This window comes from Carcharhinus amblyrhynchos, chromosome 2 (genome assembly GCF_965287045.1).
Source record: "Carcharhinus amblyrhynchos chromosome 2, sCarAmb.v2.hapA, whole genome shotgun sequence".
NCBI classification, from domain to species: domain Eukaryota; kingdom Metazoa; phylum Chordata; class Chondrichthyes; order Carcharhiniformes; family Carcharhinidae; genus Carcharhinus; species Carcharhinus amblyrhynchos.
In genome coordinates this window covers 29,574,681-29,588,196 of record NC_137325.1, presented here as the reverse complement: position 1 = coordinate 29,588,196, position 13,516 = coordinate 29,574,681, and the positions used below count along the sequence as shown (strand labels likewise).

Sequence of the window (13,516 nt, the reverse complement as noted above, 5' to 3'; positions counted from 1 at the left end):
GGTGAATTGGCCATGCTAAATTCTCCCTCTTTAACTGAACAGCTACCAGAGTATGGCGACTAGGGGATTTTCATTGTAAATTCATTGCAGTGTAAATGTAAGTCTACTTGTGACAACAATAAATAAACTTTAAACTTTTAATAATAGTTGGCTGATCTACAACACCAATTTTATGTCTGGTTGGCAGATTGAATACCTCCCCATTGTCTCAGCTCTGAGTCCTGCCACTCAGCAAAGTGGAAACTGAATTCAGAGTCATATTCTTCCTACCCTCATTCAGTAGTTTGCTCTAAAGGAGCACAGTTAGTTCATTATTGTGACATTTTCAGTTCATTCGCTAGCCATTTTGTGATTTCCCTGAAGGCAATTGTTAATATGTGATTAATTGACAGTTCTACACTTGTGGATCTGTGCTAGACTTGGTGCGGTTTGGACAAACTTGCTTCAATTTGGGTCATTATACCCAATAAAGAGGGTAAACTTGGAATTATTATAACTGACTGAGAGGTGTGATTTCTATATTTTCCAGGTTTGAATCCTGATTACAAAGCTAAATGGGTAACGTGATAGGTATCTCATTAAATTCATTGTATCCATTACAGTAGCAAAGAGACTTTTTTGTTGGCCTGTACCTATAGATAATGAATAGATAACTTTTGGCAATGTTTGTGGGCATGTAGTCTGTGCATGTATAGTCTTCTACATTGGATACCATTGAAATGGGTATTTTTGCATAACAGTTATGTTTAGAAAAAAATGCATTTGTGGTTTTTGTTCTTGAAGCATTTTCTTATGTGCAGTTCTACTTACGATAGAGCTTTATCGCTCCCTTTATTATCAGTATTTACAATTATCTGCTAATTATACCAGTGGGAATTTGGGTCAGATCGCAGCTTTAAATTGCTAAGTTATGACCTGATGTGAAATCTCATATTATGATAATTGTGATACATTTTGGAATTGGGTTGCACAGAGTTCTTCAGGCGTGTTGATTTGTACCTTCTGCTGAGCTTCTTTATGCTATAGCGCTGTTTAGTTTGATCTTTAATTGGCCATAAACCTTAGCTTTGTCATGCTGTCTGCAAAAGGACGTCAATTTGTCCCACTCCCTTACCCTTTCCTCATAGCCCTGTTTTCTTTTCTCTTCAGATGATAATCCAGTTCCCTTTTGAAAACTACAATTGAATCTGCTTCCACCAAACACTCAGTGCATTCCAGATCATCACCAGTTAATGCATTAAAAAAATTATTTCCACAGATTGATTCTTTTGCAGCCACATTAAATAAACAACCTCTAGTTCTTGATTCTTTCACCGACTCAAGACGGCTTCTTCCCTGCTGCCACCAGACTTTTGAATGGACCTGCCTCATAATAAGTTGATCTTTCTCTACACTCTAGCTATGACTAAATTCTGCGCCCCCTCTTTTCCTTCGCTATGAACAGTATGCTTGTGCAGTGCACAAGAAACAATACTTTTCACTGTATACTAATATGTGACAATAAATCAAATCGATAGGAGCCAGAGCCAGTGCAAAAGTATTAGGCACTGTAAACAAATCTTCAGCCTTGTATGATATCTCCCCTCCCCCGTTCCCACTTTTTGAAAATGAATTGTTCATTCGTATGAATAAAAATTCTGTATTTGTAATTAGAGATTTATTTTACATGGCAAAGTTGATGCTGATTGTACATTTTTTTCTGTGCAATTCACAGGATATGCACTAGAATAAATTTACGGCATCATGTGTAATATGTCTTACATGATGTAATACAGTGTTCCTGCAGCAGCCAGTAGATGATTTTATGCACAAATTACACAATCAGTTATCATTATAATACTGTGGGCTAGATTTTTTTTAAATCAAATTATTTTCTTTGATATTTACCAGTTTGCAGTTATGGGATAGTCATGTAGTTGTACATGTTTGTAAAACCGCAGCATAAACAGGATAAGGATTATAGTAGAATCATAGAATCCCTACAGTGCAGAAGAATACCATTCGGCAAATTAAGTCTGCATTGACTCTGCAACAGAGCACTTTATGCATTCTCTATCCCTGTAACCCCACAAATTACCCTGCTAATTCACCTAACACATACATCTTTGGACACTAAGGGGCAATTTAGCTTGGCCAATCCATCAAATCTGCACATCTTTGGACTGTGGGAGGGAACCAGAGTAACTGGAGGAAACCCATGCAAACATGGGAAGAATGTGCAAACTCCACACACTCACTCAAGACTGGAATTGAATCCAGGTCTCTGATGCTGAGGCTGTCCTTATACTGTGAAATTTTGGGAAAGACTGCAGTGTAAAGTACATGGAATTCTATATGCATGTCAGTATAATATGGGTGTTTTTCAGTAAATTTAGGCATTTCATTCCTACTGTTGAAGCCCATTTATTTACTTGTGTAGGCCAGGATTTTCCAGCATAGTTGTGGTGAAATCCACCATGGGAGATTAGGCAGCCCAGCCAAAAGTCCATTGACTTTCACTATGACCAGATGATCCCAACGGCGGATGGGGCTAGAAAATCCTGCCTGCAGTTTTAGGAATAGTGCATTCAGTTTTTTTGTTATGCCCAAATGTTGCCACTTGTCAAAGAACAAAGAACAGTACAGCACAGAAACAGGCCCTTCGGCTCTCCAAGCCTGCACCGATCATGTGTTCCTAACTAGACCATCTGTTTGTTTCCCTCTATTCCCTGTCTGTTCATGTAGCTATTTAAATAAGTCTTAAATGATCCTAGTGTGTCTGCCTCAACCACCTTACTTGGTTGTGCATTCCAGGTCCCCGCCACCCTCTGTAAAATACGTCCCCCCCATTTCCGTATTGAACCTTGCCCCCTTTACCCTGAAGTTGTGACCCCTTGTGTTTGTCATTTCTGACCTGGGAAAAAGCTGTTCAGCCTTTCTATGCCCTTCATAATTTTATAAACTTCTATTAGGTTGCCCCTCAACCCCTGTTTTTCCAGGAAAAACAACCCTAGTTTACTCAATCTCACCTCATAGCTAATACCCTCCATACCAGGCAACATCCTGGTAAACCTTTTCTGCACTCTCTCCAAAGCCTTCACGTCCTTCCGGAGTGTGGTGACCAGAACTGGACGCAGTATTCCAGATGTGGCCTAACCAATGTTCTATATAACTGCAACATCACATGCCAACTTTTATACTCTATGGGTCTGATTTTACCATTTGGAGTCTAAGGGCCAGATCCGAATGAAGTCAGACCCAAGCCCAGAATCCTCTTTGCAGCGCGCCCATACGCTTTTTGCCAGCTCTGGTCTGATTCACGCTGTGAGTGGGGCTTAATGCTGCTGGAACGACCGGAGCTCTGAACTGTGCATGCGCAGTTAGAAAAAAATTTGAAAAAACGCGCCTGGATCGGGAAAGGGGAAAAAAAGCAGAGAGAGCAGCTCTCCGGTACAGATCATCCTCTGGGAAGGGGGATGGTGGTCAGAGCATCCTCGGGGGGTGGTGTGGGTGGGAGGAAGAGGCGGGTCAGATGTATCTCTTGGGGGGGTGCGCGAAGACTGATTATTGTCTGGTGGAGGGGGCGGATGGATCTCTGGTGGGGGGCAGGGGGGGTCCGCTGCCACTCTGGGGGCGATCAGTTGGGGGAGGGGGGGGGTAGTGGTGTCCGCTGCCACTCTGGGCGATCCCTCCTCCCCACTGGAGGAACGAATCCCTCCTCCTGGAGTGGACATGCGGGCATCCCTGCCCCCCCCCCCCCCCCCCCCTCCACCAATTGCCTGCAGACTGGCAGCAGATCCACTGCCACCAGAGATCATCATCATTCTTCTTCTGTGTATCTATTGGTTCTGCCATTTATTGTATAGCTCCCCCCTGTATTAGATCTATCAAAGTGTGTCACTTCGCATTTATCTGGATTAAGTTCCATCATGCCATTTCTCCGCCCAATTTTCTAGCCTATCTATATCCTGCTGAATTCTCTGACAATGTTCATCATTATCTGCAACTCCAGCAATCTTTGTGTCGTCCTCAAACTTACTAATCAGACCAGCTGCATCTTCTTCCAAATCATTTATATATGTCACAAACAGCAGAGGTCCCAGTACAGAGCCCTGCGGAACACCACTGATCACAGACCTCCAACCAGAAAAAGACCCCTCCACTGCTACCCTCAGTCTTCTATGGCCAAGCCAGTTCTGTAGCCATCTAGCTAGTTCACCTTTGATCCCGTGAGATTTAACCTTTTGCACCAGTCTGCCATGAGGGACCTTGTCAAATGTTTTACTAAAATCCATGTAGACGACATCCACAGCCCTTCCCTCATCAAGCATTTTTGTCATCTCCTCAAAAAACTCAACCAGATTTGTGAGGCATGACCTCCCTCGTACAAAACCATGCCGTCTATCGCTAACGAGACTGTTCAGTTCTAAATGTGTATAGATCCTATCTCTAAGAATCTTCTCCAACAGTTTCCCTACCATGGACATCAAGCTCGCTGGCCTATAATTACCCAGGTTATCTTTGCTACCCTTATTAAATAATGGGACCACATTTGCTATCTTCCAATCCTCTGGGATCTCATCTGTGTCCAAAGAAGAAACAAAGATTTCTATTAGAGGCCCAGCAATTTCATCTGTTGTCTCTCTCAGTAATCTAGGACTGATGCCATCTGGCCCTGGGGATTTGTCTATGTTAATGCTTCCTAAAACACCTAACACTTCCTCCCTTGTAATTGTGATTTGTAATTGCATTGTCTAGTAGTAGCGCCGATGGGAATAGTCGCTCACTAGCTATTCTGTGTAGACCTCTCATGATTTTGAATATTGCGAAAAATGTAATTTCATCGCTCTTATGTTTTGTGAATTGATTTTTAAATGTAACATAAATGGCGAAATACCTGGCTTTGAGAATCCCCACTAGATAATTACCATTCAAAGATTCTTTATTTTATATTACCTCTCTTCAATGTATCCCTTTATACTTTTCTGCATTGGATTTCATCTTCCGTGTGTTTGCCCATTCCACCATTCGTTTGTGCTCTCTCAAAACCTGTCATTATCCTCCTCATAGTTCACAATACTTCCTAATTTTGTGCTGTCTACAAATTTTGAATTTGGACCCTATACACCCAGGTTTAGGTGATTAATGGATGTCAAAAAAGCAAAACTCCACTCTGTGTGACCCTCCAGTCAGTAAAACAACCGAACGGTAAAATTTTCATATTACTCAAGTTGGGGTAGGTCATCCTGGGTAATGGAGATTCCTCGGTGTTCCAATTGCTTATCTCGGTGAAAGGTTTAGTCCATGAATCTTCTACCAATCGTCATTTGGAAAGCTAGTATTTAAATTTGATGTTCAATTGTACTTGGTGCTCTTCTGGCCCAGTTTTAGGATGTTATTAAATGCAAATACTACTTTGACCCTGTAGCTTTTGCAATATATGCTTCCAGTGCTTTCATAGCAGGATTCCCTTCTTCCATAAATATGATCTCATTCAATATTCTACTGTCTGAATCCTAACTTTCAGCAAATCCCATTGGCATGTATCCCTACATACAGTGACCTATATGAACTCCCAACGTTTTTTTAAAAGTTTATTTATTAGTGTCACAAGTAGACTTATATTAACACTGCAATGAAGCTACTGTGAAAATTCCCTATTTACCACACTCTGGTGCCTGTTTAGATACACTGAGAGAGAATTTAACATGGCCGATGCACCTAACCAGCACTTCTTTCAGACGGTGGGAGGAAACCAGAGCACCCGGAGGAAACCCACACAGAGATGGGGAGAACGTGCAGACTCCACACAGGCACCTGGGTCCCTGTCACTGAGGGGCAGCAGTGCAGCAACACCTGGAGATTTTATCATTCTCATTTTCAAATCTATCCATGAACTTGCCTCCTCCTCCACTTTGTATAATCCACAGTCCTCTGAGAACTTTCGATTTCACCCACTTCCTTCACCTTACTGGCAGCTATGCCTTCTGCTGTCTTGGTCCTAAGCTTGATAATGCTCTCCCTAACTGACAGATAACATTGGGGTCTTGTCGGGTCCAAGTTGGCAAGCCCATTTTAGGGGATGAGAGGACTTGCAAGATGTTGGGAACGCGGAGGGCATTTGAGAGGCTGGTGAAAGGTTTAAAGCAGGAGGAGCGCCTCAGGAGCTCATCCCTATTGCCTGACACCAGCCCAGCTAAAGATACCAGGCTCCTGACTGGTGTAGGCTCTCCCTGTCACAGATACAACATGTGGAATGTGGCCTTGCTTCTATTAATTGCTCACTTAATGGCCTCAATATTTGCAAGATGGGCAGATTGCTTAATGGCTCCTCTGTCTCCCTGTGTAATTGTCATTGGACTAGGGATGGACGGGTAGAGTGTTTACCAGGATGTTGCCTGTTTTGGAGGATATGGACTATGAAGAAAGGTTGAACAAACTTGGATTGTTTTCACTGGAGCATCGGAGGATGAAGAGGGACCTGGTATTGGTTTACAAGATTATAGCAGACTTGGATAGAGTGGATAGTCAGAGTCTTTTTCCCATCGTTGAAAGGTCAATTACTTGGAGGCATAGGTTGAAAGTGAGAGAGGGAAAGTCAGGGGCAAGTTTTTCTTACAGAGGGTGGTGAAGGCCTGGAACATGCTGCCGCTGGAGGCGGTGGAAGTAGATTTTACAGCCACATTCAAGAGACATCTGCATAGATACATGAATAGGCAGGGAATAGAGGGATATTGGCCATGTAGAGACAAGAAAATATTAAATTAGAGAGGTATCGTACTGGCACAGACTTGGTGGGCTGAAGGGCCTGTTCCTGTGCTGTACAGTTCTTTGTTCTTTGCATGATGCCTGCTGGATTTTGTGTCTCCCCACCTTCAAACCTGCCACTGGGTAACATATATTTCTGTTCTGTCATTCAGTTGAAACTATATATTTTTTTGCTTTAAATCTGACAAATTTTTGTTTAAAATTTAGAAAGAAAGGAGAGTACTGTTGTACTCTCCTTGCAAAATATGTGAATATTTGAAAGTTCACTATTTATCAAGTTCTTGTGCAAAATGCAATGCTGTGGGTTATATTTTGTTCTGTTTGAAAAGGATGTGGACATTTATAAGAATCAGGAAAAACAATAGAGAAAAGGGATTAGACAGTTCCAGTTGAAGAGAACATAATGAGGCAAAGTGTTGTATTTCTGTGAGTCAGTCAAAAAAGTTTGAACCTTTTTAAGTTGCTTAACCCTTAAACTTAAGATGCTCAACACAGATTTAGAAATTTGAATGTTTTATTGCCCTCTTTCTAGCAGCGCTGTTATCAAACTGCATCACAAGTTCATAAAAAGGAGTCCAAACTTTTGAACTAGTATCGAACAATTATTTTTAATGACCCATGTATCACAATGCCATTGGTATGAACTTTTTATATGGTCGATTTTGTACAAATGGAAGTGATCAGAGAAATACCCACAGAGAGAGCCAATCACAATACATGTCAAAGTTGTCCCTTATGGGGAAAAAGTTATTTGTTCATGGAATGTGGGCATCACTGAGTAGGCCAGTATTTATTGCCCATCCTTGATTGCCTTTGGTGAGCTGCCTTCTTGGAATCACCACACTCCATGTGTTGTAACCATGACCACTGTGCTGTTAGAAAGGGAGTTCCAGGATTTTGACCCAGCGACAGTGAAGAAACAGCGATACAGCTTCAGGTCAGGATGATGAGTGACTTGGAAGGAACTTGCAAATGGTGCCCTTGTCATTTTAGGTGGTAGAGGTCACAGGTTTGAAAGATACTGTTGAAACCTTGAGTCTTGGACATGTGCACTTTGCGGATACTCAACCACAGTGATGGCGGGAGTGAATGTTTAAGGTGGTGGATGTGGTGCCAAATAAGTGGGGGCTGGTTTGTCATGGATAGTACCGAGCTTCATGAGTTTTGTTCGAGCTGCACTCATTCAGGCGTGGGGAGAGTATTCCATCACACTCCTGACAGGCTTTGTGGAGGCTTAGGAGGTGAGTTACTTTCAGCAGAGTTCCAAGCCTCTGACCTGCTCTTGTAGCCACAGTATTTAGATGGCAAATCCAGTTCAGTTTCGAGTCAAAGGTATTGATAGTGGGTGATTCAGTGATGGTACTGCCATTGAATGTCAAAGGACGATGGATGGATCCTCTCTTATTGAAGATGGGCATTGCCTGATGCTTGTGTGACATCAATGTTACTTGCCACTTATCAGTCCAAGCCATGACTATTGTAGATATGCAAGTATGACTTGGACTCGAAACCAGCTGCATGTTTAATGTATATAAATGATGATTCAAAACAAACAATTTGCTACGTGCTTTTTGGTAATTTAGCCATCATATATTCAATATAAAATATGTTTACTTTTTATGTACATAAAGTAAAATGTCTGCTTTGTTTAAGGATTAACAAGCTTGATCTCCTTCCCACAGAATTGAAGAATAAAACTTGTTTCGCTGGTAAAATTTATTAAAAGGTCATTGAGACAAAGCTATCTAGTTTTATAAACTATAGTATATTCAATACATTTAAAGTGATAATTAATTTAATTAATGATTTTAACTTGTACTCAGAGTTTTAAATATATTTGATCTTTAAAACATATTTTCCTCCACCTCCTAACTTCCTGCTGGTGTGCAGTGATATTTAGTAAGCCCACTGAATGAACTTTATATTGTTCTTGTTGCTACAGCTGCCTGAATGCTTGCACATACTGCAAAACCAAGCACGCAAGAGGAGACCTGGCTAGTTACTCAGTTGCAGAGCTAGTAGACAGAGCCATCCAGTCTTTTCAAGGTAAAATTTAAATGGGGTTGGATTTGTGCAGTTTTCCTTGAATTCAGAAAAAAGTCACACTTCCAATCTTGGTGGAATGTTTGTAATTTTTAAAGCCAGAAATTTAGTAATTTGCTACTGTTATTATTCCCTTGCTGGGTGTATTGGATAGCTGAGGGGTGGGGGAGTAGATAAAAGATTTTGTACACTACATGCTAATGTATGTTGCACACTGCTGTGGATGTTGAATAGCCCTGTTTGTTACACAAAAGAATTTTCAATCTTTGCAGTCATTCAGTCTGTTCCATTCATTAGTTCTGACACTAGATCTGCAGCAGTGTAGTTGACTCTTAACTGTCCTTAGAAATGGCCTAGCAAGCCCGTCAGTTTTATTAAACCACTATAGAAAATTAAGTCACAATAAAACAAGATGGCCTTTCCAGCTTTGACCTAGGAACCGGAAATGTAAAAGTAAACTCTGCCCTATCCTTGCAATGTCCTCCTAACATCTGGGAACTTGTACCAAAATTGGCAGAGCTATCCCACAGACTAGTACAGCTGCAGTCTGAATTAGCCAAGCTCACCAGATCATAGTTTACAGCCAATGTCCCAGACTTTGTCATGTCCCACTGAAAAGGCAGACCTACCAGGAGAATTGGCCTGGAGGGAGTGGTCCTTAGAGTCCTCAACATTGAATTCAAACACCATGAATTCTCACGGCATCTGGTCAGACATGAACAAGGAAACTTCCTGTAGATTATCACCTACCAGCTTCCTTCAGCTGATGAATCAGTGCTCCATCATGTTGAACACTACTGGAAGAAGAATGCAGACTAATAAGGTCACAGAATCCACTTTGGGTGGGGGTTTTCAATGTCCACAACTGTCCAAGCCAGCTGAGCCCAAACTGGGCCTGTTACGAAAGAACGAACAGGAGGGAAAAGCCTACTTGACCTCATCCTCACCAATTTACCTGTCGCAGGTGCATCTGTTCATGACAGTATTGGTAGGAATGACTGCCGCAAAAGCCCTCATTGAGATAAAGTCCAGTCTTCACATTTTGAACATCCTCCTTCATGTTGTGTGGCACAAACATGATACCAAGTGAGAGATAGTCTCAACAGATTTAGCAGTTCAAAACTGAACATCCATGATGCAATGGGTCATTATCAGCAGTAGAATTGAATTCAACCACAATTTGTAAGCTCATGCCCTGTCACATCCCTCACTTTGCTATTACAATAAAAATAGGGGACCAATTCTGAAGAACCTTGGTGAACAAACATAGGCAAACAAACCGGGAGTGGTACCAGACATATCTAAACATGAGATGCCAATCTGATGAAGTTAGAGCACTTGACGGCATACCTGCTTAACAGCAGAAGGCGAGACCAATCTGATTGAAGCTCTACAGTCCTGCTGCATTCAGTCATGAATGGTAGTGGATAATTAAGCAACTAACTGAAGAAGAAGGCTTCAAAGCCATTCCTGCCTTTAATATTAGTGGAAAATATTAGAAAAGACTGAAATATTTGTAACTAGCTTCAGTCAGAAGTATTGAATGAATGATCCATTTCAGTCTCCTCCTGAGGCCCCTATCATTAAGCTGTCTTCTGGCACCTTGATTCACTCAACGTGATATCATTAAAAGACTGAAGGCATAAAGACCATGACCTTTCACGATGTTCTGATTGTCGTACTGCACACTTGTGCTGCAGAACTGACCTTGCCCTAAGCCAAGTTGTTCTAATATAACTGCAACAGGATATCTTCCTGTCAAATGCAATAAAATGGCAAGAATGTCTTGTGCACAAAAGAACAGGACAAATCCAATCCGTGATCCATCAACCTACTCTCATTGATCAACAAAGTGATGGAATGTATCATTAACAGCGCTGGTAAGTGGCACTAATTTGCAACAGACTCAGAACATACTGAAAAATGAGGTTCCAAATTAGTGAAGTCAAAGCACAGGACGATATGCATGTTGAACATTGGAAATAGCACACATAGACAGAGCTAAGCAATCCCACAACAAATAAATTGAATCAAAGCTCTATGGCCAAATCACATCCAGTAATGAATGGTGGCTAACTATTAAACAACTGCGGAGGAGGAGGTGCCACAAAGTTCCCTATCCCCAAGGGTGGGAAAACCTAGAATATCAGTGCAAAAGGCAAGGCTGGAACATTTACAACCATCTTCAGTCGAAAGTGCCCAATGAATGATTAATTTTGGATGTCTCGTGAGTAACCACCATTATAGATTCCAGTCTTCAGACTCAGATTCATTCAGTATAATATCAGGATACAGCTGAGTTCACTGGATAGACTAAAAGCTTTGGGCCTTGGCAACATTCTGGCTATAGTACTGAAAACTTGTGCTCTTAAGCTAGTTGTGCCATTAGCTAAGCTGTTTCACCTGACCATGTGAAAGATTGCTCAGCTATGCCCTTTCCATGAAAGGTAAGACAATCCAATCCAGCCATGTTCTGCCCCATCAGTTCACTCTCAGTTATCAGCAAAATAATGAAAGGCCTTGTTGACATTGCTTTCAAGTGTCGCTTACTCAGCAGCAAACTGCTCACTGTTGCTTATTCCCGGAACCACCAGTGCTAAACAACTCCGGACCTCCTTACAACCTGGTCCAAACATGGACGAAGTAATTGAATTGCAGAAATGAGGTGAGAGTGGTTGCCCTTGCCGTGAAGGCAACAGTTGACTGACACCAAGGAACCCTAGCAAAAGTAAAGGCTGTGAGGTCCTTAGGGAAGACTTACCACTGAATGGGTTCAAACCTATTAAAAAGGAAGATTGTTGTGATTGTTGGAGGTTGATTATCTCAACTCAAGGACATTGCTGCTGGAGTTGCTCAGGATAGTGTTCTCAGCCCAACCATCATCATTGACACTCTCTCCACCATCATGTCAGAACTGGACGCACAGTGTTCAATACCATTCACAGATCCCCGGATGCTGAAGCAATCTATGCCTGTGTGCAGCATTATCTGAACAATATTCAGGCTTGGTCTGATAAGTGGCAAATAACACTTCCACCAGACAAGTGCCAGGCAATGATTATCTCCAACAAGAGAGAATCTAATCATTTTCCCTCATCCTGAGGGTTGCCAATCCACTAGGCTTGGTGCCTCCAGAAATTGTCAATCCATTGCCAGGATACTGCTCAGTGCAATCCTGGAGAAAAATCATCAAGGCATTAAAAAAATGTTTTTTTGTTGTCATTTTCTTTGAACTTTTCTCTTTACTGGATATAAAATTGACAGTGGGAGAAAAGGGCTTTTTGGCTGATGGTCTAGCATCATCCAATTGATAATGAGGCTTATACTTTCCAGTTGGTATAAGAAGGCAGTGTGTCACAAGAATGGATGTGTAGGTCAATTAACGACTGAAGCTCAGAGGCAAGTCTTGTGAAGAAACCTTCAGGAATGCATATAACCACAGTTTGCAACCCTAATTACCATTTAACAGAACAGGTCAAAGACTGGAAATTGTGCGGCAAGTAACTCACTACTTACTAAAGTCTGTCCGTCAATTACAAGACTCAAGTCAGGAAAGTAATGGAATGCCCTCCATCTGAACTCAGTACCGACAATACTCAGGAACAGTCAGGATAAAGCATCTTGCTTGATCAGCACCCCATCTGCCACCTTATTCACTCTCACCACCACTGGTGCACTGTGTCAATCGTGTGCACCATCTTCAAGTAGCAACTCAGCAAGGATACTTCGGCAGCACCTTTGGAACCAATGCCACTTAGAAGGACAAGGGCAGCAGACGTGGGAACTCCACCTTCAAGTTCCCTTGCAAGTCCATCACAATCCTCACCATTCCTTCATCATTGCTGGCTGACAGTCTTGAAACTCTGTAACAGCAATGAAGTAGTACCTTCACTACAAGGACTGCTGTAGTTCATGAAGGTGGAAGGGAAATTAAGCAGAGGCAGTAATTGATGGTCTTGCCAGTGGTGCTCTCATTCCATGATAAAGTAAAAGCAGCAATAATTTTACCCATCTCCAGTACCTTTTTCTCTTTCTATTTCTTACTGCATCTTAGTTCTTTCTGTGAACTTGGGTTGTAAATTGCAGCTATGGGGCTGTCATTGGCTGGTGCTGAGTAGGCACGTGTCCTAGTATTAAGTGTCACAGAGATCATGTAGGCATAAAGTATCAAACAGAATTTGGCTTTAAGAAGGGGATGGTTTATTTGGGGGTTAAAGCTTCTGGGAGACTAGGTGAATTTATGGAAATTATTTATCAGTAGTTTTAAAGTTTTATGTCTTACTTATGTGTTAAATTCTAACTTTTGGGCAGAATGGATATTACTGCTGAAAGGAATTCAATTTTTAAGGATACAATTTTTTTTATTTATTCATGTCACAAGTAGGCTTCCATTAACATTGCAATGAAGTTATTGTGAAAACTCCCTTGCCCTGCTGAGATTGTGTGAAATTTGAGTCAAATAAAAATGCACAATGTCCTATAGAGTTGTTGCTCTGCTGATGTATTTGAACATTTTAATTGTATAGATTAACCTGAAATGATTTGGGTATTGCAGTTTGTAAATGTGAAGTGACAATTTTAATTTGTTCACTGCAATTATTGAATATCATCATTTTAAGAATTTACTTGTCTGTATTGCCACCTGGGGTTTTTGATATTGATCATGGGATAATTTTGATTTCTGAATAGTATCTTTGGTCACTGTAGATACCACAGTGATACCCCA

General features: G+C 41.4%; 1 protein-coding gene across 1 annotated transcript in view; it reads left to right on the top strand.

Annotated features, from left to right (window-relative positions):
• The window catches only part of cdkal1 (CDK5 regulatory subunit associated protein 1-like 1), a 658,662-nt gene that overhangs the window by 222,943 nt on the left and 422,203 nt on the right, over positions 1 to 13,516 (top strand). Inside the window, 1 exon segment of the mRNA XM_080203976.1 lies at positions 8,690 to 8,793. Coding sequence (XP_080060102.1) covers positions 8,690 to 8,793 — 104 coding nt within the window.